The sequence below is a fragment of the Pocillopora damicornis genome, chromosome 2 (assembly GCF_964200805.1).
Source record: "Pocillopora damicornis chromosome 2, jaPocDami1.2, whole genome shotgun sequence".
Taxonomy (NCBI): Eukaryota; Metazoa; Cnidaria; class Anthozoa; order Scleractinia; family Pocilloporidae; genus Pocillopora; species Pocillopora damicornis.
Window position 1 is genome coordinate 20,307,457 of NC_142671.1, and position 27,320 is coordinate 20,334,776.

At 38.0% G+C, this 27,320-nt stretch overlaps 2 protein-coding genes and 1 long non-coding RNA gene across 14 annotated transcripts in view; 1 reads left to right on the forward strand and 2 right to left on the reverse strand.

Moving 5' to 3' along the window:
* The window catches only part of LOC113681336 (hemicentin-1), a 14,117-nt gene extending 10,680 nt beyond the window's left edge, over window positions 1–3,437 (reverse strand). The window contains exons 1-2 of one of the 5 annotated variants that reach the window (XM_089196706.1): window positions 3,145–3,437; window positions 1,402–1,752 (exon numbers count right to left, since the gene is read on the reverse strand). In XM_089196706.1, the coding sequence (XP_089052832.1) occupies window positions 1,402–1,752; window positions 3,145–3,313 (520 nt within the window). In that variant the 5' untranslated portion in view covers window positions 3,314–3,437. The remainder of the gene's footprint in view (window positions 1–1,401; window positions 1,753–3,144) is intronic. The other 4 variants (XM_089196708.1, XM_089196707.1, XM_089196709.1 and 1 more) reach the window with 4 other exon arrangements.
* Window positions 3,438–8,517: 5,080 nt separating this feature from the next.
* Window positions 8,518–24,010, reverse strand: LOC113681353 (fibroblast growth factor receptor-like 1). 8 transcript variants are annotated; one of them, XM_089196740.1, is made up of 8 exons: window positions 23,881–23,900; window positions 18,181–18,298; window positions 17,858–18,098; window positions 14,571–14,621; window positions 12,960–13,247; window positions 11,955–12,329; window positions 9,830–9,898; window positions 8,518–9,430 (listed from the first exon to the last, which is right to left on the reverse strand). In XM_089196740.1, exons 3-8 carry the CDS (start codon window positions 17,931–17,933, stop codon window positions 9,243–9,245), a joined length of 1,047 nt encoding a protein of 348 aa, XP_089052866.1. In that variant the 5' UTR covers window positions 17,934–18,098; window positions 18,181–18,298; window positions 23,881–23,900; the 3' UTR covers window positions 8,518–9,242. The 8 variants fall into 8 exon arrangements, with proteins under 8 accessions (XP_089052866.1, XP_089052864.1, XP_089052865.1 ...); XM_089196738.1 differs by lacking the exon at window positions 23,881–23,900 and adding exons at window positions 19,170–19,258; window positions 22,760–23,076 and having other exon boundaries at window positions 17,858–18,298; XM_089196739.1 differs by lacking the exon at window positions 23,881–23,900 and adding an exon at window positions 22,760–22,898.
* Window positions 15,835–17,832, forward strand: LOC149050267 (uncharacterized). The gene is made up of 3 exons (XR_016183735.1): window positions 15,835–16,134; window positions 16,368–16,393; window positions 17,322–17,832. It is a non-coding gene; the product is annotated as an uncharacterized LOC149050267 (long non-coding RNA).
* Window positions 24,011–27,320: the final 3,310 nt, after the last annotated feature.

A 27,320-nucleotide genomic window follows, 5' to 3' on the forward strand; every position in this document is an offset into this window, starting at 1 on the left:
TATATCCTGGATTAATGTAACTTATATGCATGTTCCTTAAAATCTGGTTTATGCGTTTGGAAAATTGTACAGCTGCTAAAATGTGAACAAAAAAAATTTGATTAAAAATGAATGAATACTGTGGTAAGCTTTTAAGAAAGTAGACTAACACTGCGATGGTTATAAATATGTAAGACTACTCGATAAAATGCTTCAATTTTGCTCAGTTCTCCGAGAGCGCTTCATATCTTATGTTAACTTTTTCTTTCCTAATATCCACGCTTTTGTTTCAGTGTGCAATTAACTGTCCACAAGACAGCGATTTATTGTTAATTCTTATAACTGAAGCTACATTCAAGGAGGCAATTTATGCCTGCATGATTGTTACAAAATCTTTGTTTACATCTAATGCTCGTTAACATAGGCTCTTCATTTTCCTATCGAGCTATAAAAGTGTTGGCACTAGATGATCGGAACATAGGACATATCTACCGTCTCTCAAAATTTATGCCCAACACATCGGAGATTCTCTCATCCACAAGATGTTGAGAATTAGAAATTTTACGTAATAAAATATGTGGTTATTGTTCATCGTGGTGTAAAATAGGAAAAGTGACTCCATCGTGAGACAAACGAATAACGTTCATCTCCTAGAAATTTTAAATAGAATGTATGGGTTCATTAGCACTTTGCTATTAAGAAATTTAACCATTTGTGATGGAGAGTAGTTCAGTTAGCGTCACTCACAAGAAGCTCCAAATTTCACAAATTTCAAACTCTGGGACGCTCTTTTAATTGTTGAAGTAATTTTTTTCTCAAGTCGGCCTCATTTCCATAAAAACATGTATGCTAATGAAGAAAAATATGAACGATGGCGGCAGACTCTCCTGTTGAGAGCGCTAGATAAAAAGTGAATTCAAACGACGTCTTCAAAAGGAAAAAAAAAACTTCTGAAAACAAAAGTACAAGAAAAACTACTTATTGAGAAAATCCTTGAAAATTATTTAGGATCTAGTAGTAGTAGCCTCTCATTAACGCTGCCACACGAGCGGCGAAGCAGTTTCAAACCACCGAGAGAGCGATTTGATCGAGCGCAAGTTCGCAGTGCGAGCCTTCACGCAGGCCACTATTGCACCTTGATGAAGAAGGTTAAGGAATAGAATACTGATTAACTTAATTGTGTAAGAAGACGTCTAGCACTGTCACTAGAACATTGAACACACTCATGAACGTATGATGCGACATTTAGTTGCCAAAAGTGTTCCTCAGTCTTTTAAAACGAAATTCACTACGGAATAGTGACATCAAACAACTTTAAAATGACCTTAAAAACGTTAGGGTTTCATCGTCAGACTTAGAAAGAACAACCATAAGAAGCAGTTTCATCGAGAAGAACTCTGTAACTCTGATATGACTGCTCACCTTTAATCTGCTTTTCAGTGGTTGGCTTTTGAGACGCTGATAGCGATTCAGTCGTTACCAGAGTGCCATTATGAACCTTTAGCTCGAATGTCAAGGAGACTTTTCCGAGAGGATTTTCAGCAAAGCAGGAGTATTTGCCTTGGTCGTCGAGTCTGACTCCATTGATCTTTATGGTTTTGTCGTTGTTCAGCTTACTTACCCTTTCCGAGAGCTTTAAAGGTTGTTCGTCCTTGATCCATGTGATAGACGGTAGTGGAAGCCCTGTCACCGCACATCGTAACCGTTTTATGTCTCCAACTTCAGCAACATAACTACGTTTTGGAGTACCTTGAATGCGGAGTGCAAAATTTTCTAAAACGAGAAATAATCCAAATCCAAACTGTTCAATTTTCGAGAACAAGCATTACCCAGAGTAACACTCTTGGTAATAAATTGACCTATGAAACTTTTGAAATAGCGAGGATACCGGACCGACCTAAGACCTGTAACTAAAGGCAATCAGAAACATAAACACTTTTCTGATCAAAGACAAAAGTTTTTTACTTTCTGGTACTTGAACAGGCGTAGCTAAAGAATGAGATCTCAGAAAGAATTTCAAACTGGATTAATCATGGGCATCTATTACATGTTCCTGACAACCGCGAAAACTATATCGTTCGCTGTTTCCAAGCAACAACACAGGAAGTAAATAGGTGTATGCTTATTCCGTGAAGGAATATCCTGTGTAAAGGAATAAATATAAGTAAAAGGAAGAATCAATGTAAACATGACAGACGACGATGGTTGTCGATTGATTATTGTAGGTTAAAGCGAGAACTGCATACAAATGAACGAAGGCAGCGATCAACTATTTGGTCTTCTGTAAGTTTTGATCTCAAATGACGCGATTTTATAGAACATTGGAACACGATACTATTTGTACGATGTACTCATTTCAAACATTTATTCACCATTGTGCTTTAAGCTTCTTCCAGACGATGAACACGATGACTTTGATACTGACCCGAAAAAGAATCATCAGTAAGGGAAATATTATTTCTGATAGAAAATCTATGCCTCTCTCTGTCAAGTTAGAAAAGTTTTCTACTTTCTGGTACTTGAACAGGCGTAGCTAAAGAATGAGATCTCAAAAAGAATTTCAGACTGGATTGATCATGGGCATTAATTACATGTTCCTGACAACCACAAAAACTATATCGTTCGCTGTTTCCAAGCAACAACACAGGAAGTAAATAGGGGTATGCTTATTCCGTGAAGAAATATCCTGTGTCAACGCATAAATATCAGGAAAAGGAAGAATCAATGTACCCACGACAGACGACAATGCTTGTCGATTGATTATTGTAGGTTAAAGCGAGAATTGCATACAATTGAACAAAAGTAACGATCAACTATTTGGTCTTCTGTAAGTTTTGATCTCAAATGACGCGATTGTACTTGTACTTGTGCTTGTACTTGTACTTGTACTTGTGCTTGTACTTGTACTTGTACTTGTACTTGTACTTGTACTTGTACAATGTCCTCATTTGAAACATTTATTCACCATTGTGCTAATTCTTCTTCCTAACAATGAACACTATGACTTTCAGTTGTACTGACCCGAAGAAGAATCACTAGTAAGGGAAATATTATTTCTGAAAGACAATCTATCGCTCGGTCATATAGTGACGCTTATACGCATTATGATATTTCCATTGCGCACATTTTCATTTTCCCCTTAAAAGATTTCTCCGTGATACATACCTGAACATGCAGGGAAAGGAACCAAGGCCACACAAAAAAGTAACTCTAAAAAAATTGAAAGTGTGTCGTCCATGTTTGGCTCGAGGCTGGCAAAGCGAAGTCGACCAAGTCTGTTTTGGACGTGTTCAGATCCTTTTGTCTGACGTTGTACCAAAATGCAGTTGAGCATAACTAAGTTTCAAGGTCGAAAAAGGTTGAATAAATATCAGTAAAAGGAACGAGTAATATACCATGACTGATGATAATGCTTGTCGATTAATTATTGTACGTCAAGGCGAGTATTGGATGCAAATGAACCAAAGTAGCGATCAATTATTTAGTTAGGAATGCACTCCAGAAATCGTTGCCGAGATGATTGCTCACAAAGCAAGTGTAGGGTCCAAAATCATCCTCAGTTACATTCACAATATTTACCTCAACACCATAATTATTTTTTATATTATTTAATTTGAGACCACATTCTCAGAACTACAATTACAAGAAATGTGTCGCAAACGGTCTGGAGAATTTGGAGATAACGAGTTAAATCATTAGGTTTGATTAAGTAAGAACGTTTTCTAAGAAGTATGCTATACAGCGACTACGCAAAGGGGTGGTGCACAAATTGCTCGATATTTTAGTCTTATAGAGTGTGATGCAGGTCATGCCCTGAATGATCTGTTAAGCAAGTTTTGGTCAGTAAATATTGGTGTTCCTGCTAAAGTACAGCCAAAAATACAGATATTATTGACCCATCTTAGGCAAAGTAGCAAGTAGATATATATTTCATACTGTGGATGCTAGGCCCTTTTCCGACATAATATTCATGATTCTTAAATCTGGTTTATGCGTTTTGAAAACTGTACTGCTACTAAAACGAAAAAGAAAACATTTTGATTAAAATGAATGAATATTGTGATAAGCTCTTAAGAAAATAGATTAACACTGCCAGGTTTATAAATGTGTAAGACCACTTGATAAAATGCTTTATTTTGCTTATTTGTCTAAAAGCGCTTCATATCTGTTTGTTGAATTTTCCCTTCCCTATTATAAATTGTAATTTCCTCACCTAGTGCGAGTAATGTTTAGTATGCAAAGAAAGCTAATTATGGAACGTAGTGTAAGCATCATATAATTTGAAGTGCAGGCTAATTTAAGAGAAAAATTCTTTGTGAGTAGTCTTCAAAGTGAGTATTGATAAGTATTAATAGAAATAGGGGTTGTATTGTAAGTAACGTATGCGTTGTTAGTATCGTAATTACTCTAAGTACATTACGTAATGTTGGTATTGCACTGTAGTATTTAAGTTGAAAGTTAATCACTCTAAAGACAATTGTTCAAAAAGAAAATTAAAATTATAACAACCCATAACAATAAGGCATAACTAATTAAGCTGTTTGTATGAGAAAAACCGACTAGAACGCGATTTATGCTTACATGATTGTCACAAATATTTTTTTCATTCTTTGCTCCTTGACATAAGCCTTTATTCTCCCATTCACACTGAATAATCGAAATATAGGACATATTTACCCTCGGCCACACGATGTTAAGAAATAACTTGACATTCTTTTGCTTGGAATGTATGGGTTCATCGGGATTTTTGCCATCTAGAAAGTTGACCGTTTTCGAGAGCGAATATCTCGTAGAGAATTACGCGCAAGAAGTTCCAAATTACAAAATTTTTGCTTAGTATCTATTGCACTTGATGAACAAGTAAAAGCCTGGAAGAGACTATCGATTACCTGTGGTACCCACCGTATAAGAAGACGTTTATCGCGTCGCTTGAGTTAATTAAGTTACCATTAAGTTGACATTAAGTTGCCAAAAGTGTAACTGCAAATTTAATTTTTTAAAGTGAAAGTCACTACAAAGTAGTGACAGCAAACAACTTTATAGTCTGCTTTTCAATGGTCGTCTTTCGAGCCGCTGATAACGATTCAGTCGTTGCCAGATTGTCATTATGACGCACCTTTAGCTCTATTGTCAAATTGACTTTACTGAGAGGATTTTCAGCAAAGCAGTATAAGTGTTACTTCTGATAGAGAATCGACACCACAAAACCTCTCGAGATCCTTCTGAATTCAGAAACTGCGTAATTCGTTGTATGTTTTAAGCTTCAGAACACAGCTGTCATTTGCTATCGACCTTGCGGGAAAATCAAACGAAAGTAGTTTATTGGTTAGTGTTCGGCACTGCTGAATTGTATCGTGTGATCTTCCGAATGAAAAAGGCTGGGCAGTCTGAACAAGGCTATTGTATTTCTTAAGAAACTTACCCCCTTTATTGTGAGTGTAATCGCTAAAGGGGACCTACTTTTTGAGATACTGAATCTTCAATAGATTCCAGTGAAGAGTCTTTGTTCATCAGAGATTTTTGAGTCTGGTTGAGAAAGCATGATCTAATTCATTGAATATGATTTATCAGTTTTGCCGAAACGTTGTTTTTTTTCTTTGTATTCAAGAAGCTTTGCACCACATGCGGTTTGTTAGATTTGATGATTAGGTATTGTTTGATTTTCATTTCCATTGCTTTGATTATGTTGATGTCACGCATACGTTGTCCATACGACTGGTGAGGTGGTGGTGAACGCTACCGTCGTCGTCCTGAGGAGTATGTTACAAGGTGTTGAATCATTTATGATGAAGAAGAAGTTATGAAAGTAGTTTGAAAAAAAAAGAAGTTTTGAGAATGATCGTATGAAATAGAACCAAACTGCCAGAGATACCTCCTTCAGCCATCTTAACATTTACCTAAAGCGACAAGTGCAAGGAACACTAATGTTTGGCAGATTGACTTTCTGACTGAAGTTTGAGAGAAGCAATGGGCTCCTGCCATCAATAACTGAGTATTATTACTCCAGTGGCTTCACGTTGCATTTTATTGAAGTAACATTCTGCCCAAAATGATCTTTTAGTGCATTTGTATTAGCTAGGGTACAGAGTAAGGAGGTTTCAAAAAGTTGCTTTAAACTTTATGTTACCGATTGTCATTACTTGAGGGGACAGTCATCCTACGACCCTGCAACGAGCTACGCGTGAGGGGAATCATGGGACATCATCAACAAACCTTTCATAGTTAAAAATGAATTGAAATGACCAAACTTGAGAGTGGAAATCTTTTTCGGGCATATCCGACCAAAAGATCTGAAAAGAAGAGTGTGAAACAGAATGCAAAGCACTGAGAAGTTAACATTGGAATAGCACTACATAAACTCCATTTGATCTGCACTATATAATTACACTTCCCTTTTAAATTTAACCAGACATCCGCCTTGCTTAAGGGGCACAGAAATCCAATTTCTTTGTGCTTTCGTGCTTGTCGGAAAGTTATGCAACCGCTTTTTTAGAATACCATTGCCTTTTCCTCCTTATGCTCTAAAAATATACTTAGCTACGGCTTTTTTTCATAAGTTTCCTGCATTTTGCTTTTTCCTGCACAGGGTCACTTCAAAAGCTGCGCTCTGTTCAAAGATCATTCTATTTCCGCGAAGAAACATGCAGGGGTTGGACGAATGCAACGTAAAGGAATAACTGATTAAACTCCAGGTATGATATAACAACTGCAGACGAAATCTTGCAATTTACAAGGGAGACAAATCGTTAACCTTAAAGAGGAAAGTTAACTTAACCTCTGCCAGACTTGAAATATTAGTACACCACCAACTAAGAAGTAAAAAACCGGATGTGGGGCTTGGCTGGGGCTTAACTGAAAGATAAGCGTTTCTAACCGGACAAAACTCATTAATGTGAACTGTAAGTCAATAAAAACCAACAATTCGTAGCACAACGAGGACACTCGAAACAGTGATTATTATGATCTTAAGAAAATCGAGGAACACTTAACTGAGCTCAATGGTCAATCAGCCTTCTGCCATGTCACGCATTTCCTTTTTCCATTTTAAAATGATTCAGCCATAACCAACTCGTCATTTGCCAATATCGGTTTTCAGTTACGTGGTTTTCTCACTGTAGTGAAGCCATGAAGTGGCCATGGTCTTACGCTCCAGGAATCATATTACGTGTAGTGGAATCCTATCCATAAGCCTTCACCTCTTTACACACGAACGCTTTTAAATAAAATCGTGATATTTACATGAATATGCTGTCGAAGAGGAAAAACTTATGGAAAAAGTGTACATTTTCGGCTTGAGGCATGCATGAGGTAAATCTGTATTGGGGATGACATTCGTACGCCCTCTTGTAGGTTATTTGGGCGTCATGTAATCTGTGTTGGGCGAGGTGCCAACATGCAGGAGGTCATTGAAGCCAGCATAGACATGTCATCATTCAGTCAAGAGCAAATTAGCTCTTGAATTATTGGAAATTTGATTTGATCATTGTGTAAATTATTATTTTCCATTTACGGTGGTCTTCAGTGGAGATTTGTCATGTAGAATTTTTGGATTTATTAGAGGATGTAGTTAAACTTGTCATAATGGATCTGTAATGGTTTATGTTGCTATGATTACGTAAAAGATACTCGTGTGGTGAGATTGTTGAGGGAGGAAATCTCATTTTTTCCTTCAGGGTCCTTTAGGATCTATTTTCACTAATACTTCAGAAGTGAGTCTGGCTTGAATGATTATTCACCTCAGTTGACATATAGTACTGTCATATATTCCCTTCCCTACGTAACGCCTGTAGTAGATGTGTAGAGCCACAGTTCAGTTTCATTATAAACTTCGATTTATAGCGTAACGATATGTGATAGTTTGCACTTTATAACTTCCCCGTCTAGTTTTATCTTCTTGGTAAAGAGTGTAGGGTGACTTACATTTCGATAACGTTCAGCAGGTTGAAGAATATATATTTTTGTCACTATGATACAATGGGTCGGTTAGACATAGTTTGATGCTACACTGGTTTGCAGATTTAATGAATGTAACCGAAGAAGTTACAATTCATAGACCCAACGTTTCCACACTCCTGTCTAGTGCCTTCATCAGGGTTTTAAGTTTAGTTTAGCTGTCGTTTAACAAAACCGCGTTTTAAGCCTTCTTCAATTTAGCCGAACTTTATCTAAGAATCAATTTTTTGTGAACAGTGTCAACAAGCCGAAACCTAAAAGTAGACGGACATCAATGAAATCAACCCTCTTATGGAGAATCACCGAGGCCTACTGCTTTCAGAAAACCGCGGTTTGGGTTAGATCTCGTTTAAATAAGCGGCCCTGTAACTTTGGTCAAGGAAGCATAATAACCAGCCTTCTTAGAGAAGTCATTGGGCAGTTTTTATCCCTCGTTGATGATGTGTCGTCCTGTACTGTTCTTCGTGAATAAGCGGCTTTTTAGCTTGCCGATAAATGTTTACATCTGCGTTGAAAGTGAAGTCTACTGCGCCAGTCTCCCAAGTATTGTATTAAGAGTCAAAATTGAGCTTACCTCATAGAAAGTTTGATTTTCGAGCTCTATAATCACGGTTTGTAAACGTTACAATTTACATGTTGATTTACATCTTGACTGTACAATGTATTAAATAGACTGAAATGAAAAAATTGAAAAAGAAATAATCACCACATTAACTACAAAAAGAAAACTATCAACCCTGGTTAATTGTACTATTTAAAAAGTTTTCATTAGATGAACGGTAAAATGTTCGTACTTCCGCGAGACAAAATGAAAAAGTTAAAAATACTACACGATTAGATCTCAAAGTTTTCCCTGTTTTGTCATTAGGGCGGAGTGATTGTCAGAACACTGAAGTTCTCTGTTTAGCACCTTGCCCGGCTTAGCGCTGATTTTAAAGAAAAAAAAAATGAACGAGCGGCTTTCCCGTTTTTCTTGTGTGACTAATGAACTTAGAAAACGGCCGCTCCTATTTATGCATACTTGTCCCAGCTATCAATCCTCATTTTCATCAAAACCTCGATGTGCATCTAAGAAGCCATCCATAGGACATAAGATTAAATGTGAAGTGATAATATTGGTTAAAAACAGCAAAAAAACAACTAAAACAACAACACCAACAACAACAACGGCAATGTCTAATACTGGACAACATGAACGTAAACCAACAAGTCAGAGGTGCGAGTGCAAATAATGACCCATAGCTCGAATCCAGCTTCAGTTCTCATGGTTCTCATGGTAACATCAGAGCGGAAAATTCCTTCCTCGTTCATTAGAACTCTACCCCTGTTTTTGCTGCTCTTATTTTCTTGTGGTACAAGTGACACCAGAGGAGTGCGATAGTTGTGATGACCGCCCAGGTGCTAAGGACGCCTATGAACACACTCAAAGGTATCTTTGCCTCCCGGGATCGTGTTACCGCCTGTTTCGCTGGGGGGATCTCCTCTGTTGCGTTGGTTCCTAACGGCGGAAATATTTTCGTAGCAAGATTTCTTCAGTTTCTCCTAAAATACATTTATCTTTTAAAAGTTCTCTTCCTTTTTATTGCACTAGTGTGAAGACACCACAGCACTCTATAACTAACTGGTGTTGTAGAATTTGCCTTGTTAGTTGCGTTACGAATTGACTAAGTTTGTGATATTGCAGTAGTACCCGGAGCGCATTTTGGTAAACTCAAAACAACTTTAACACCAATTTTCCAGACATTTTGTTGATATAAACATTCGTTGTTTTACAAAGGTTCTACGTTTGCAACGTTTTGACAAACTATCGGTCAGGGAGTTGGAGAAATACTGAGAAATCAAGCATCGAGGTATGAAAAACTGAAGAAAGAAAGAAGGAAGGAAGCCACTGACATACCCCTTAATGGCGGAGATCCTGTACTCTCGTGATTTGCGAAGTCCTTTTCCTCAGGCTTCTTTGTCGTAACTGAAAAGACATCCGCAGGTCAGTGATACGAGTAACACTTTTAGAACCCACGTGCTCTCAAAGTCATACTAGCGATAAATAACAGAAAAGACAACTTGTGATCACTTAAGGATCATTGCGTTCAAGCTTATCCCTGTTTCATAGCATGAAGCGACTTAGAGAATTGTTATTTCCCCTTAGACGGAATGCCTGTCCATCGCAAGGTTACCCTTCAGCCCTTCGTTAGGTTTTTTTGACAGTTTGTTTATACAACTGGGTGGAGAGGGGCGCTGTAAGAGTAAAGCTTCTTACCAGAGAAATAACAAATTCACAAAATTATGGCTCAAACCCAAACCTATTGATCTGTGTCTCAGACTCATATGGCACAAAAATGTACTTTGCGACCCTTCGATATGACAAAAAGGCAACAATTGCATTTCCTTTAAACTTAAAAGATTGAGGTCGAAATACAACGACACTGATCTTTTATAGATGCACGATATGAGTGACAATAAGTAATTGCTTGTGGGGTCGTTTTTGTAACAAAGGCAAGATTGCGAGTAGCGTTATAGGATAACTTTTATAAAGTATTATAGGATAACTTTTATAAAGTATTATATAAAGCTTAGTCTTAAAGTAGTTTCCAAGTTGTAGTGGACTAATTCAGAATGGCTAAGGTAGAGAGAAATGGAGATGACGTTAAAGCTAAAAGCATCTAGGGTCATCTAGCTTGCAAGACAAACAGGCTGCGTCATTGTTTGATTATAGACATAATCCTAGTGAATTATCCCATGGAAATCAGTGTTAAGTGCCCTCCTGACGAGCTAATTGGTTGAACAAATATTAAAAGTGATATCTTGACTTATTGTAAATGAATATTCCTTCCGTATGAGTTGTTCATCTTTGCCAAATCTGAAAAAGCTAACTACAGGCGGATATTGGAAAATCTCATCAACTACCCAACCTGCTGAGTTGCTCGAATACATCTCAGCGGAGTCCGCCATTTTCAACCTATTTATGCAGAGGAAGACTGCGGGAACTTTATTCATTTTAGAATGGGTTGTCCAGACTATCATGCAGGGCGAAAGGAAATCAGATTTTAGCGTAAATAGATTAAGAAAGATGGTAAATTTTTAGTTTAGTCGTTGAACAAAAATGGCAAAAGGTTTTTGTTTTAGCGCTTTACAGAGCATGTACTTATTTTAATCCACATAAATTTTTAAAAGTTTCTAGTACTGTTGATGATATTGTTGCTGTGTATAATGTATGGAACGCACTCGATAGAAGTAGTTCCATTACTTTTCTTTGGCTCCTTATCATCTCCCTGCAGTGAATGACGCTCACATACTTTCTCACGATCATATTTTCATAAGACGACCATAGAAGTAGAAAAAAAAGCTTAAAATTCTTTATGATGCAAAAAGATGACCAGCTATGGATTCATTGTAACTAATTATTGATAGACATTTGCTTTAGAGTTTCATACCAAAAGGGAGATCAAAACATATTTCCAAAATGAAGGAAAAAAATTCCCAGTTAATGTTGTCTTATCTCAAATATGATTAACTCAGTGAGCAACTTTTTATCATAACAGGAAACGGAAATAACATCCTTTGAATCTAAGCCGTCTCTTTCCGGCAAAAGAACCTGATTAGAGGGTTATGGCCTCAAGCCATCGTTACTACTTCATTTATTTCAATGATTTGTGTCCACAATCAATTAAACAATGTTTGCCTTATTATTCCGGCAGATTGGCACTTTGCTCTTTGCTTTACTTCAAGCAATAACGGAGATAAAAGTCATTTCCATTAAACACCGTACATGTAGAGTGCAACTTCGCTCTCGTATTGCAAAACTTGAAACAATTCGATAAAACAGTGGGTTCGAACCAGCTATTCGTAAATGATTCCAAAATATCACTCAAATGGCTGTGAGTTCAAATTAGCAGAATGTTCAAGTTAACCTGGTGCGATTTTGCGATGCTGTATCGTTTCTTCACATCCCATCATGTAATTGAACGATTTTACGTATACCATTTCGACAAAACACCGCAGAGTTCGTTTAGTCCTTAGCTTACCTTCAGATTCTTTTCTCCTGTCCTTTTCCTCGGTTAAAAACGCACTCATGTAGTCAGAACCAAGGTGATTGCTAACGTAACACGTATACAGGCCCAAATCGTTGGGTTGGACGTTCCAAATATTCACTTTCACGCCATACTTTCCTCCAACGTGAACCGTCTGATATTGCCGAGGGTTGACAAGGGTGTACGATCCGTTCTCAAAATCAAGCGAGTCGGGGAAAGTGCTTGGAATAGTGTTCCACCTAAGCCATCTAAAATCTGGTAGTGTTCCACTGATAAGAACGATGCAAGTCATTGAAGCGTTCTGTCCAAGCTCTGCGCTGGTGTTTCTAGGAAAGCCACACTTCAGAATAGGCTTGGTGCGAGATTTTTCTGTAAAAAGAGTAGAAGCTTGATCAATAAAAGATGGAAGTTATCTGCATTTCAGAACAAGAACATTTCAAGTTTTTCTGCAAAAGTAATACAATGATAATTAAAACGATGAAATTTCTCTAATTTTCAGAATGCAAACTTGATGATAACCTGGCTTTTAATGGCGGAAGGCGTTTGGCGGAAAAGCGTTTCGTTCATTTAAAATCTCGTTATGCCCTCTAAGAATAAATAGACATTCTAAAACCCAAGATTGGAATGAAAGCAAACCATCCATGTGAAATTGTTTTGCGACGTAACATAACGATTTGGGTTTTCAGGCAGCTATGATCATAATCCTCGCTTCAGCTCTATATTCAGCGTTTTATCTTTGCTTCCAACACATCTTCATAGCAGTTTTTAAGAGTCTTTTTATGTCAGGAAATGGTTTAAGGTAGCACGTTCCCCAAAAATGTCTGCTTAGATTCTCTTTGCTGCTGTTACATTCGACATTTCTGTACAAAAACTAAAAATTTCGGTGATTGCGCACTTACTCATAATTTAGTCAGGAGGTGAAATTATTCATGCAGTTTTCTTTCGCAAATCTTAAGGTCTTTTACAGTGTCAATTATAACTCATTACTCTGCTTATTACCTACAACTCGTAGGGTATAGGTATGATTGATGGAGCCATATGTGTTGGAAACTATACAAGTATATTTCCCAGAGTCTAATGGCAGCAAGTCTTTAAGCTTCAGGTACCACATGTTCGTTTTGAGTCTCGGTTGTAATCTTCGATGAATGGATGGATCACCATCCTTTAGCCACTGGAATCTTAACGGACTTGAGCCACTGGCTTTGCATTTAAGTCGGACGCTGTGGCGTGCGGGCCATGCAATAAAAGTCTGTTGCATCCTGATGGAGTCCACAAATCTTGGAGACGCTAGCATGGAAGAACCAAAGTAAATCGGTAAAGACCTAGGAAGCAACTAGGTGCATTTCACCGCTGTGGAATGTTTCCACTAAAGAAAGCATTATAGGGTGCAGGGTACATCATCATCATCTTTTGTCAGCCAGTTGAGAAGTAATATATTTACAAATTCCAAGGCATGGTGTGCGAGGACACCTCCAAGAAGCCACCGAGCTCACAAGGGAAGCCCTTTCGATAGTCAATACGTTTGTAGTTTGGTTGTGGATGTGCCACATCAGATTCATTTCATTAAAAACTCCATAACTTTTTTTTTTCTAATGCAGTTAAGGTAGTCGAACCGGTGATCGATATTGGGCGAGAATTGCAAATCTTATAACCGTGGAATTATAAAATTAGTAAGATTAGTATGACGATGATGTGGTCGACAATAATTGGGTATTCTTGTGTTTTGTTATAACTGTGAATTTGAGTTCTTGTAGGAAACAAACTGAGAAACAACTTAGATGGGTGGTTATCATAATAAAACATTCAGCAAATTAGGCATTGCCTGATGACATAAGGTTTGTACGCTTGCTCACAAAGGGATTTGTTCAAAAGCCTTTTTAAGTCGCTTGTTTGTTCATCTCAGTTAGGATGCCTTTAACTGAAGATCCAAATAACTTCACGCAAATGAAGGGTTACTTGCTTTGTAACTTCCTAACTGCTTAGTTTGAGTCAATGGATGTAAGCATATCTTGTCGGAATTGAGGACACGTTAATGGTGCTAAATTAAAAAACGTGTATACCAGAAGTATGGTGTGAAACCGAATGATTGCAGAGGTATATTTGGATACGTAAATCATTGACAATCTCACAAGGCCAAAGTCAATACCGTTATCTTGATAAAAATTTTAAAAGTTTTCAGCGACTTTGGAGTTTTTTTCCTTCTTAACCATGGCCAATGACAATTGCGAGTAACTGCATCTATTGTGTATTCCGGCAACCTTGCTTTTCTAATGAATCTACCAAAGACCCCCAAGCTCTGACCTCTTGGATTCACTGAGAGCTTTTTTCAATGACAAAAGATAACAGTACGAAATTGTTTTCATCAATATTTAAAGGGCCAGCTTATAATTTTCCTTTTTTTGAGGGAACTAAAAGCTTACATCACCTTTCCTTAATTTTTTATAAGGAGTTTGCCTTCTAAGAATGGTGACAATAAAAATGTATTAACTAAGTACGATAATTGCCGAACCAGGCTTGAACGGAAAAAAAAAAGATTTATCGAACTTTTTTCGAGAAGTGGTTTATGTTGCTATTAAGTTGACTAAGTGTAACAGAACCTAGTTTCCTTACCTGATGAAGGTGACGATGTTGGTTGTCCTTTGTAAATCAAGCCATTGTTCCCTAAAGAGGAACAAGAAAAACGTGTATTGTGCTTATTGTGAAAGAGAGCGGGGAGAAGAGAGTCTGTTTGTCTGATCGAACAGTGCTTGCTTCAAAATAGGTTACTTTTAAATAAGTGAATTTTGTGCGAAGATCAGCTGCGTTGAACTTTCACAAGATCTCTTGTGAAACATTTTTACATCAGAACGAATTGCAATAGGAACAAGCAGTCAGTGGATTGTTGACATCTTCGTGTTACAACAGATTTTTCGTTGGTACTCCAAACCTGTTGAAGCACAGTGGTCTTGTTCGGTAGAAATGTCCCTATAAAAAAGTGTTGCACGACTCTCATACTGGCCAAAACAGAGAAAGCTCATTTAATGTAAACATCGTCGACGTAAATATTTCGTCAAAATAAGTTTTAGTAGCGGGCCTCTGGCCGTGCAAATTTGTAGTCAGAGTTGATCGTGAACATGAAAAACTTTCAATGAAACCACGAACAAACTAACAATTTCCTTTAGAATTTTTACCTGATGAAGACGATGACAGTGCATTACTGATCGAATGATCGTTTTCTGAAGACCGAGGAAAGAAAGCCACGATTTAAGAGTCATCCGAAGGAGGAGATTTAAGAACAGTCAATCGGCTCATTTCTGTTCATTTGAACAACTCTTTCAGAGTTCGTGCGACTAAAGCCTCATTCGAAGAATGACTGCCATTATTTACACGACAAAGGTCAACTCACTCTTCAGTAGGAGGTGAAAAATACTAGAATCATTCACATGATGCGACATACACTTCTAGAATTTCCCAGGCCGGAATGAAAGGTTACAACCCAGGCGGATGTACAACTGTCAATGAGTGAATTTACCGATATGACCATTATTTAATGCAATAACAACTAAGTTCATGCTCTGTTTTTTGTCTAAGTCTTTCAATCCAGGATGACAGACTGCGCACTTTCTATGTTGTCTTTGACCCGTTATTAAAACGACGTTCAATTATAGGTGACGGAAAGACATAGGGAGTACACATTATTCTTGCTGTAATTGGGCGTTTAGCGCACGGTACCAAGGAACTATTGAAAAGGGACTAGAAATTAATGAACGTGTTTGAGTGTTTGGTTTGATAACACGCTCTCTTGTGTCGTGTCACATAAATACCTGGCCGAATTATGCATCGGTTGCTCAAACATTATTCTATTTGTGTAAAAATATGATTGCGATCATGTCATAGATAACCTTGCCAAACGAAAATGATTTCATCAAAGTTTTCTGAACTGCAAAGCTCGATTTATGTTCCGTCGGAGTCATCGTATCATGTGCCGATTCAGCTCCGGGTATCTTGGACAAAAATAAGTAATATTCAACGATCAAGGTCTAAAGAATGGTTACAGATTTTCCTGATGTAGATCCTTTAGAACTGACGCGCAGTTAAGCCCTGCGTCTCGCAGGAGAAGAGAATCACTCTCCAGTACATCTGATTTTGTTCCAAGAGGAAGAATAGAAACAAGAACAATGCATATTTTCATGCGGTGAGTTATTTCGAGAAACTAATTGGATACAAGTGTTTCAAGTCTGAAACAACGCAAGATAAGGACACATTTTATCAGTGATAATGCAACATCTTGACGCTTAAAAGGTAGATCCTGACACCTTTTAAACGGTGTGCAGTTAAAATACAATCTACAAGGAAGCAGATCGCAGTTGTAGAAATGATTTATAGCCCATATATATTTTTTTAAGGACTTCATGTTTTGTCCTTTAGGTATCGAGAGAAACTGGCAGCAGAAGGTAAGGAGATCGGTGGCTATCTTTTTGGATGGTTACTTATTACCGCTTTATCTCTAAACAACCCTGAATTATTGGTATGGAATGTTACTACAGTTTGGTCTCGGCAGAGGGTTGTTTCAGGAAAAAATTAAATGTCTTTTTTTTATGTCGTAGAAGTAGAAATTATGACAATAATCAAACCTCCTCCTTCAGAACCTTCTAATTGCAGGATGACGAGTCGCGTGCTAACAGATTTTTAAATCTAACATGATTAATTTGATGTCATAGACGCATGAGAAATTGGGAATGATACCCTTCTTTACATGTTACCGAAACGAGGAACACGAGAATCCTTGACCTATGAGATGGATATTCACTTGTTGAAAGCCTCCGAGCGGGATGGTTGTTACGAACAGACCCTTCTGAGGGCATTGTTGTTAATCATGTTGATCGAACCATCATTTTTTTAGTCGAAGACAGACCTCATGGCATTAGATAGATAATGTTGACAGGAGAAGCAAAACTATCCGGGATAAAGTATCCTTTACGGAAATTGCGCGGCAAAAGATCTTTACAAATTGAGATAGGGGCAAGCACTTCACTTTGCATTGAAATGCGGACTGTTTCTCAACCAGCTGCTTGCATGCTTAAGAATACCCAAGATGTAAAACTGTGAAACAGGCTGTGGTCCTGCTTTAGAAGCTGTTATGTATTTTTATTGGGAAAAACTGGTCGTCCCTTGTCATATGTTCCCCTGCTGATTATCATGGACCATTGTTTTTGACGTTATTAATGTTGTTCTAGATCATTCGTTCATTCCCTAAACAGTAAATAAATGAGTTGTTTTTGTTGAACGCCATGAAACGTTATAAGAAGAACATTGTGTTTTACAGTATCCTCTGTTTGAGAAACCTATTTGATGGTTTTCAAAATGCTCTTTTTTTTTAAGGTGATAATGGTCTTTGTTGGCCTTTGGAAGGCCTCGAAACACAGTCAATTGTTTTTGATGTACCTGCTGATTTGTCGGAAATGTGGAATGTTTTCTTCCTTAATGATGAAAATATTTTGACTGTAAAAGAACAGCATGCTCTTATCAGAAAAACGGTGAACAGAACAGACGATGGAAGCCAAATCATTGGTGTATACAGCATTGGTACTGATCTATCGCCCACGCCATCCGAACTGGGCTGATTCTAACACTGTGCAATTGCCAAAAAAAAGGTGTGCACGCCCGCGGTTCTTTCCACAGAACATTTATTTGTTCGTTTACGACACATTAAAAGTAATAGAAGTTTTTCACCCTTTGGCAGATGAATCGCTTGCACCTCCCTGGCGTAATATGGACGAAGATTAGGGACATCCGCGTCACACTGAGAATCATCGCCCGAGGGAGGGTGTCTAAATAATATTACTTGTTGGCTACTGTGATGCATTATCCAAAGAAACGTAATTCATTGGAATTTAAGTTATATCTTTCCTTCATACCTGCTTCATCCATTGCAATTTGCATTGCGAATGTCCATGCGGCGAAAATAACTCTCCAAACCTCCCTTTTCCTCATTTTCAACCTCTCACCTTGGCCGTAAATTAGCGGTGTATCTTTATCCCTCGTTGTGTAAGGCGTTTGTGTTTTAAGGGTGTTGTGCAGCTTGTTTGTATTAGAGTTGGCACGCTGTAGCCAGAAGTACGACCAGATATCGTGCGGTCTGGCGCCAGATGGCGGAACCTTAATGTTTTATCAGGAAGGAAGTTATCTTTGTTAGAAGCTCATTCCTTGGTGCAGGGATGGTTTAGATCTCTCAACTTACTTGCGTTTGACAAGGCTTTTCTATTTTAGATGCTCAAACAGCTTACATAAAGGTTGTGGGACACCAGAGATGACTCCTCGGTTGCGTCCGTCCTACGTATTGGCGTGATCTGAACAACCTGCAGGTTAAATACCATCGGTCATATATACAAACCAAGGCTTCAAGGGATCGACCACTTGTAGTCGTAAACAACAAAGTCATGTTTCTATTTTAGCCGTTTGCTTACCGTCTTGGCTAATTTCAAAAGTCTGTTATCTTGCCCAAATGGGTTAATTCTAACATAGATGATATCAGTCACAGTGCACGACCGAGAAATCGGCTTTCAGTTTTACACCTGATTTTCTTGAAAAACGTTAAAAGTATTTTGTAATGGATCGCGTACTTGGGAACCTGCTGGGCCAGTACATCACAGCCTTTAGCTCGGCTTGTAAGCGTTTTATGCGTTCATAACCATCAGTTCAAGTAAACGGCTGGTTTTGATATCTGCTGATATCACAGCGTTCTGTCCCGATTCAGAACGGCTCAGTAAACTTAAGCTTGTCGTGTACGCGATTGATAAAGGTAACAGTGCAATCAGATCAGCTTAATTATCGACGGGAAGAGATTACGTTGTCGTAATGAAAGCAGGCGGGTACACTCAAGTGGAAAAGCTCTCTAATGGATTTTATTGTCAACGAGAAACGGAAGAAATTCAATTTAGTGACAAGAACCTGGCGCACAACTTATCTTACTCCCTGGCCTTCCTCATCAAACTAATGAATTGAATAAATCAGGAAAAGGAAAGGCTATGAGACTGTCCTAAATATTTCTGTTCATCCTCATACGTTGTGAGCGGGAGTCTTAAGTGTGTGATGGCAGGGATACGATTCTCAAAGTCTCAAAGTACGATTCTCATTTCGGGCATTAACAATAAAGAAGACTTAGACGTTCGAACAAAGAGAGCAAAGTTTACACGAATGAAATTTAGTCTTAATCTTCTCTATTTTTACCCTCAGGCACTCTTGATTTCTGTGTTTCCTTTCAGTCTTTCTGCAAATGTTAACCTTAAATTAGACGTTTTTTGATCCTAATGGCTGGTCTGTAAAAAAAAAAAACACTAGTGACACTTTCTGCCACGTTCTTTTTTTTGTTTTGTTTTGTGTTGTTGATTTTTTTTATCTTAGTAGACCTTGGATTACTTTTTTTATGTAACAGTAAGGATATGAAGATGAAACGAAACGGGTTGGATTTCAAATTTCACGTACTTTTTAGAGATGATTTCGGACCACCAAGTGATTTTCTTTGCAATTGATGGCACTCAATTGTGCCAATTAAGGTATTGATCAGTGTGAAGCAGTTTTAGGATAACAGAATATTGCTTTCATTTCCTGTGGAAAATTTTCACTCCTAACAAACGGTCTATTGTTTGCTTTTACAGACTGGTAGTTCTGGGCTTACTCTGGCCTCTAATTTTTTCTTCTTGAGAAATCTCAGCGGAGAAACCGATCTCTCCTGAAGCGTTTGTTAGTGTTCTGAGGTGAAACTGAGCAAAACTTGTGCCTGAAGATAAGACAGTTGATATATTTTAAGCTCTTGTAAATCTAAAACGGCTGGAAGTTAAAAATGGAATCAAAGCTGAAAGCTGACTCATTGTCGTTGCGAAATATGAACTTGATTTAAGAGTGTTTAGAGGCAACTTACTTCTAAAGAGATTTCATCTTCCTCATAATCTTCCTTTCGGGATTTGATCTCGGATGAGATTGAAAGCGAGGGCTTTCTCGTGCTGTTCATTTGATTGGGTGCAGTGCGGGCGTACTTTAAACCCACAATCGGATAATTAAATTTTTGAAGGAAAGAAGTCCGTTCTACTTTTCTTTCTTTCTTTTTTTCTTTATTTTTTTGCGTAGCATCACCGGCAATCGCGAGGCTTACGTCACTCCCCCTTTGCGTTCGTTTCGCGTTCGCCTCGGCCCGTCTGAATTTCGCCTTTTATGCAGGCTACTCTTCTATATGCTACGAAATTGCCATCCAGGCCGAAGCAGGAAAAGTAAGATAGTATTTCAACAAGTTTTTCGACAGCGCATTCCGGCCAAGAGAATATGATACACCGTGAATAAAGTTGTCAACGCTTGAGCACTGTCCAAAACCAAGCACGAGTTGAGGTGATAGTAAATCGCCTTATTGTTCATTCTACAACTACTTAAATATACGCCGACCTAATTTTGTTTTTGTTTCCCTGAAATCCAGGATAAGGTTTCAGGAAGTCCACAAAAACAATCGAATTTGAATGTAAACATTTAAATTCTTTTAATGGATTACAGACTTACGCTCTTCAATAATCACAAGGATTTCCTGCTCAAATCGACACAAAACTACAAGATACACACTTGTTAAGCTAATTAAAAAACCACAGTTCTTTCTTAGCTAAGCTGCTTTGAAGCTGGCTTATTTAGCTCTATTAGGCGGAAAGTCACCACAGTCAACGTAAGCTCCATAGAGCTTAAGATTAGAGAAAATGGTTTAAACTTTTGGATGCCTAAGTTAATGTACGTTAGATAGAAATTCCCCTTTTTAATTACTTGATAGAAAACGGCTGCTTCAGGAAATGACATGCAGGCGGTAGACTTTGAAGTTTTTTCGAGAAATACCTTCTCTCACTGGGTTTTTTTGGATAAACTCATATTTCAAGAATTATATTGCCAGACGAAAAAGCGCATGTTATACTTCTTTTACACGTAAATTTATATCACTGAGATTCCAAACATATCCAAAAACATTCGTTGTATGTTCTTGTGCACATGATTTTTCGCAATTTCTTTTTTTAAGCTGGTTGAAGTCAAATTCCATCGCCTGAATCTCTATTTTTAGTAGAGAAGATTCATAGGTGAACCTCTTACAATTCTTAATTAAAATTGGCCAAAGAACTCTCGACCATTGAACCTTAATTTTTAAACTACATCTAGTGTAATTTAATTGTGATCCCAAACACGTTCAACAAGGACTCCCGCTGAAAGGACACAAAAGGAAATTGCTAATTTATTTATCTTAGCTTTCTCAAGTGATTTAAGTAGGGAATTCGCTGGGTTTGCAGCTCCAGTTGATTAATCGTGTTTTTCAAGTTTTATAAAATCCCAAAATAAACAATTCACTAAAATTATTTACTTATAAAAATAGCAAAGCCGTTGTATTTTAGTTCCTATTCTATCTCAATGACCAAAGGAAACTTTTAGAATAACAATGTACGCACAGCCCAAACTTAGCTTTGTCCTTTCAGCGTATTTGTTACCTCAAGGGACGAAAAAATGGAATCAGGTCAAGTTGGGTTGAAGAAAGCGGCTCTTCCCACAGCAACCGCTTCCGTCGTTTCTTCATGGATAAGAGTGGGTCCTCCTGCATAACTAATCAAATTACGCATTGACCAATAGTCTGTCAAACCCCCTCGATACCACGAGGACTGAGTCTTCGCTGAAGTGGGAATTTTGCGGCTTTGAAAGAGTGTTACGGCCATTGTTTTCTCAATTAAGCAACCACAAAATCTGTTGCTTTTGATGCATCATTCCGGCCTAGACTTTGAGTATTTTATATCTTTTTTTAATCTTGAAACACGCGTCGTGGTATCATTTACCATCGATGGTACCTTTTTTGGTTATGGGGGAGCAAACACACATACCATTGATTACCTGCTGTAGAATTGTGCACTTTTTAACCAGTTCGCCAAACAGAAAGGTAACCAGGTTGTCGTTAATGGTTGTCCTTTCAGATTTTTAACATTCACCTGGACAGTAAGGATATTATACACTCAATGTATTGTCCCGAGGGAAACAGTTAGTTTTGTTTTCCCTGGAGTCCTAATGTTTCCCTAGACAAAGTCGAGAGAAACTAACTAGTTTACCGTGGGACCATACATTAAGTGCTTTGTTACATATTTAGACTTTCCCTTAAACAATCATGTGCTGTTGCATTCGGCGCGCGGGCAACTGCGCAATTGTATCCTGGTCGGGATAAATTTGAATTTGATCAAGGGTACGCGACCAAAAATCAACCATTCACAGTGCTCGTCTTGTTGAGTGAAAGTCTAGGTATATAACAAGAACATATGTACCTACTCTACAAGCTAAGGACTTTTTGAGCATGGTTTACCACTGAGCATCAACAATTTGCAATGTTTTTCACGATATTTAAGGAAAACATGATCATTTAGTGCATTTTTCGTTGCCCATACCAAACGGACCTTTTTTGCTATAGAGAAGCATACCACACTTTGCACAGTATGAGTCAGTAAATATTTCGTCACGACCCAACTGAAAATAGTTTTACAAGGCTACTTTTTAAATAGTCGCACAACTCATTTTTCATCATATTAAAGTTTGAGGTTGAGAGAGAGATTTGCAACGTTAAACTACTCGGAACATGTAATTTGGTCTGCAATGATCATCTGAACGTAAATTCATCGATTTGCTTGTTCTTCTAACTCCGAGTGCGATAAACTCAGCTAGTAAACTCAAATTTGATAAGAGCTGATAAATCTATGCGTCAATGCAAACGAACCTCTGGAACAGCAGTTTCTAAAATTTTCATTAAAAGCAATCGCAAGACTCACCAGCGTCCTTATATCTGGGTAGAAATCCGCAAACTGACGAAATCTGTCGCTGGTCTTAGCTAGGATATGTCAATGGCAGCTTTTCCTTACACCAGTCGTCTTGTGAAACGTGGTCGAGTTAGATCGTACATTTAAGCTTAAAAGATTTGTCAGCAGATACACAAGCGTAAATAAGTAATTTTTCACAGATATTTAGCTTGAAAACGGAAACGTAGCACTGAAGATTACGGGCAATCACGTACTAACACATGCAAGATCCACTGAACATTTGAGCATGAGAACAACACTCTGCTTTCGTAGCGAATAAAATAAACTATGCATCTTGGAGCGTTTAGCGAATATTTCAAGGCGTTTTAATAAATTATTGATGGCTTATTGTTTTGCGTGATTCGTGTGCTTGCAGCAGTAATTATCACCCCACTGGTGGTAGCTAAGCAGGATATGTGTTAAGATTTCCGCTAATCATCAGAAGCAGCTCCCAGTTAAATATACAAAATGTTTGTAATGGAGATTACGTCTGCTCTCATTCCTATGTACAAGAGAAGTCTTGCAAATTATCATTATTTTTTTTTAATCGTTTGGTACGAATCTATAAGAATATTGTTATGGTTTCTAGCGTCTATGCAAGTTAGAACCCTAACTTTTTACCACCATTATCATGCCATATTCTCAACTTCGAAAAATCTTCATTTTCATTGGTTTCTCCGGCTAAAAAAAAGCCTTGCAAATTTGCAGGGCGCGCAATTTGTGTCTTGTTCAGTGTTCAGCTATTCTTTTGTGGTCGATATGTTCTTCACTATTCTAAGGTTTAAAATTCAAACGGGTCTTGTTCAGGAGTGGAGTTCATGAAGGCACGCTGAGCTTAGATTAACTTTTAGCAAGTCCATAGTGTGACTCGTTATTCTCACTTTGGTAAAAGAATGACGAAAAACGAAACGGTCGCGAGAATCCAAAATATGATAGGTACTGGTAGGAATATTTTTGCCTGATTTTATCGATAGAGTTCTGCACAATCAACCTTTTTTGCGGCAAAATACTTTCATTTTCATGTCGTAGAGGTTTAGTAGCAATAACATGCTTTATAAATATTTATCGTAAGAAAAACATAAAAGAAGGCTTACGCTTATCCAGGGCTGTCTTATGTTCTCAGCAGCCCATCACCTCAGGCTCCGAACCGTCTCCTCTTCGGTGTTTTTGTTTCTGGTAGATGGGCTTAATCTCGTCCGAACATTCAAGTACCTCTTGGCCTTATGTTCAGTATGACTGGGTTCTGACGTTTTTTGTTATCCTCCGGGAGGGAACTTGGCCACGCCTCCTTGCCCCTTGCAAAATACAAATTCAATTGCGTCTCCTTATATCAATACATCTATATTCATTAAATTTTCAAACATAACAACTATTTTTACTAGGATAGTATGTTTAGTTTAGCTTTCATGAAAACAATCTTTGAGACTTTGAGGAAACCAACTCAGTGTACTCCTAGATCTATCCTTTGATCTTAAAATAAGGGGGCACAGAACCTTTCTTAACATGCCGTGTATAAGATTTAAGGAGACCGTACTAGACGCGGTATCGCTAACATCACAAATCGAAAGGTCTCTGAATGAGCCACATGCCTGAGATTTTGACAGCAAAAGGAATTATACTACGATACACATGTCTACATAGCACCCTGTGTTTTGATAGCATACTGCATTGCAACACCAGGCTCTGGTTTTGCGAGAGAAATAGGCGGGAATTTTGTCAGAGTCACCATTTTACTCCTGTCCCAGCGATGCAAACGTCGAAAATATTGGCTTTAATAGATAATTTTAATGTTTGCGTTTTAAAATTTCGAACATATCAGAAGTCCTTGCGCAGAGACTTACGTAACTTACATGGCCCAGGAAACAAAAAATCTGTCCTCCTATTATCAACGCCAGCGACTGAAGGGTATTGCGAGACTTCCCAGTTACGGCTAACCGCTATCTTAAATAAGCCCTTCAGCGATGTTGCTTCGTTCATAATAGGCAAAGCACAAATCGTAAATAATTCTTGCCACACAAGGCGTAATTATTTACTGTGATTACAAGCGTCGAGATTCCTTATCCTATCCGCAAATGGGTTTTGTTTTTGTTTTTTTTTTTTTAAAGAACGAACCGTAAACCGTTTAGCAAAGCTTACCTGACCTGAACTTTATACTCTGACGGTTGCCCAGCTTTACAGATCACGGTTAGCTTAAGTTGATATTTAGGCCTCATCTTTCAGCCGAAGACTGTTTGGCCTTTTTCCATACTTAGACACTGACATACAAGATAAAAAAAAAAAAACATCACCTCTAACACCCTCCTCTATAATTGTTCTAAGTCAAACAATCACTCTTTCATCATGTTTGCATCAAATGATCCTTTTTGGTATGCCATTAAATTGAATTGTTGCTGCAATATAACTGGTCCTCAGAAGAATTAACGGTTCAAATGTCGTAAGTGTTACCACTACATGTTATAAAAGGTTACAATTAGTTGGGTAATGTTTAAGGTGTTTTTAACTTAAATAAACACCAAATAGAATGCTACGTTTGTGAAAAAAAGTAAGGATTATTTCCCAGCTTCGTGAATCTCAAATCTGTCTGGCTTTTAGAACCGAGATAAACTTGAGAAAGCTGGGAAGAGGTTTTCTGAGTTGACAAAATGCGTACGCTCTGTCTTCTCGAATTTAACCTATCCATTGGCTTCTCAGCGTTTTCTTTTTTGAGAATTTTCTTTTTTTCGATATGTCACGCAATCCTAGCCACTAAAGGAAATGGTACCTGCCCCACACCCAATTATGGAAATCTTGGCATCCAAGGATTCTAGAGGACCATTTTGTGGTTATCTCCCCTTCATAACTTCCGCTGATATCTACGACATATCCATGTGGAAGTTCCTGCCTCGCTAAAATATTGTTTTTCTTAATCACTATATTTCATATTCTTTTTGTTTATAAAATCCCAAGCTGATTTTAGGCCGGATTGATTTTAAACCACATGGCACCATCAAACAGATCTAGGTAACAGGTGCATTACGAAAAGGACTGAGAAACGCACGTTGGCGTGTGAAGTGAATCGGGAAGGATAAGATGGGATTTTTACCAGACGATCCATTCTCACACGTTTTTGATCTTGGTTACTCAGTATATAATGATATTTTTTTTAAAGATGAAGGAAAATATTCAAAATGTACTCAAATTCATTGAAATTATCTTTCTTTAAATTAAGGTTAGCACAGACGCAACGTGGTAAGCTTTATATCACTCAAATGAGTCTAAGCTGATCAGGATGGGATGCGATTGCAAAGGAGTTTCCGAGACACACTTAGAACACTTTTTATGCACGTGAATTTTGTTTTTCCATACCTCTCAAAAAACGTTCTTAAAAAGCTGAATATTTTGTTGGTCAATGGCTCTTGATTGATTCAAGTTTATTTTAACCGGCCGAAGGCTATAAAGGACTTTGCCTTTGTTGTCTTGCTATCTTTCAAACTTATTGCACTGGACGAGAGCCAGATGTAAATGAATTAAAGCAGTGACAGAAGATAGCTTCTAAATAATTTCCATTGTTCACCAGATTATTCCTCTCTTATTATTAGTGATAAGAAAGCCGACATAACCGCGAGGGAGAATTCGAAGAGAGATTCAAGGTTTACTGTAATTACCTAAATGCTTATCCTGGTCTTAGTGCAGCTTCGGGTCACGCTAACTCCCACACTCCCCGGCCCGGGTGAACAACCTCTACACTCGTTGCCCATTCTTTTTTTTTTTTTTTTTTTTTTTTTTATCCAAGAGGAAAGATTTAGGATAGACTAGCTCAGCTCAAAGAAAATGGATACGACCAAAGACTAACGAATTCTTATATTACCATTGAGATCGCAATTTATTATCTAATTGCATGAAGTAGAGTACAAATAACGCGCCAACAGAGTATAAGTATCCTTCGATATTGTACAGTAGGTTATTTTGTATTGTGAAAAAACCTGTTTGACCAGTCGGCTGCGCACCTTACTCTTATCCATCCGCTTTGCTTTTCCTACCTTGCGAGAAATGAGCAGAAACACAAGTCAGGAAAAAAAAAACAGGGGGATAATAATTAATTTATTACACGATTTGGTGTATAGTATTGCTTAGTATTTTTACACATTGTTTGTATTTTGAAAATACGACACAACTCGCAAAAACTGAGCTCAGCGATACTACACACCAAAAAGTCTAATAAGATATATGTACTAAAACAACATAGTAATTTTATCTCCAATGGCCCTAACTTTCACCCCCTCTCGCCCCCATATTATGGCGCCCCCCTTTCCCCCCTATATATGGTCGCACCCCCTCCCCCCTTTCCCCCCTATATATGGTCGCATCCCCTCCTCCCTTTATAATGTCGCACCTTGTCTCTTCCTTCTACTTTCCTTTAATGGTGGAAGGTAGGTATAGTAGTCAAGTGCCGTTTGCTAGAAATTTACTTCAGTTTTTCTCCTTAGAAGTGACGACGTGAATTTTACGTGTCCAATAATGTTGCCGCAGATTAGTAAGTAGTTAAACTGAATTA

Bases quoted from the DNA above. Each gene is read 5' to 3' on its own strand.
- LOC113681353 (XM_089196737.1), bottom strand. From the start codon at position 17,933: ATGAGGAAAAGGGAGGTTTGGAGAGTTATTTTCGCCGCATGGACATTC. The intron at 14,622-17,857 runs GTATGAAGGAAA...GTTCCTCTTTAG, and splicing joins AATTGCAATGGATGAAGCAG to GGAACAATGGCTTGATTTAC. The intron at 13,248-14,570 runs GTAAGGAAACTA...CTTCCATGCTAG, and splicing joins AACATCGTCACCTTCATCAG to CGTCTCCAAGATTTGTGGAC.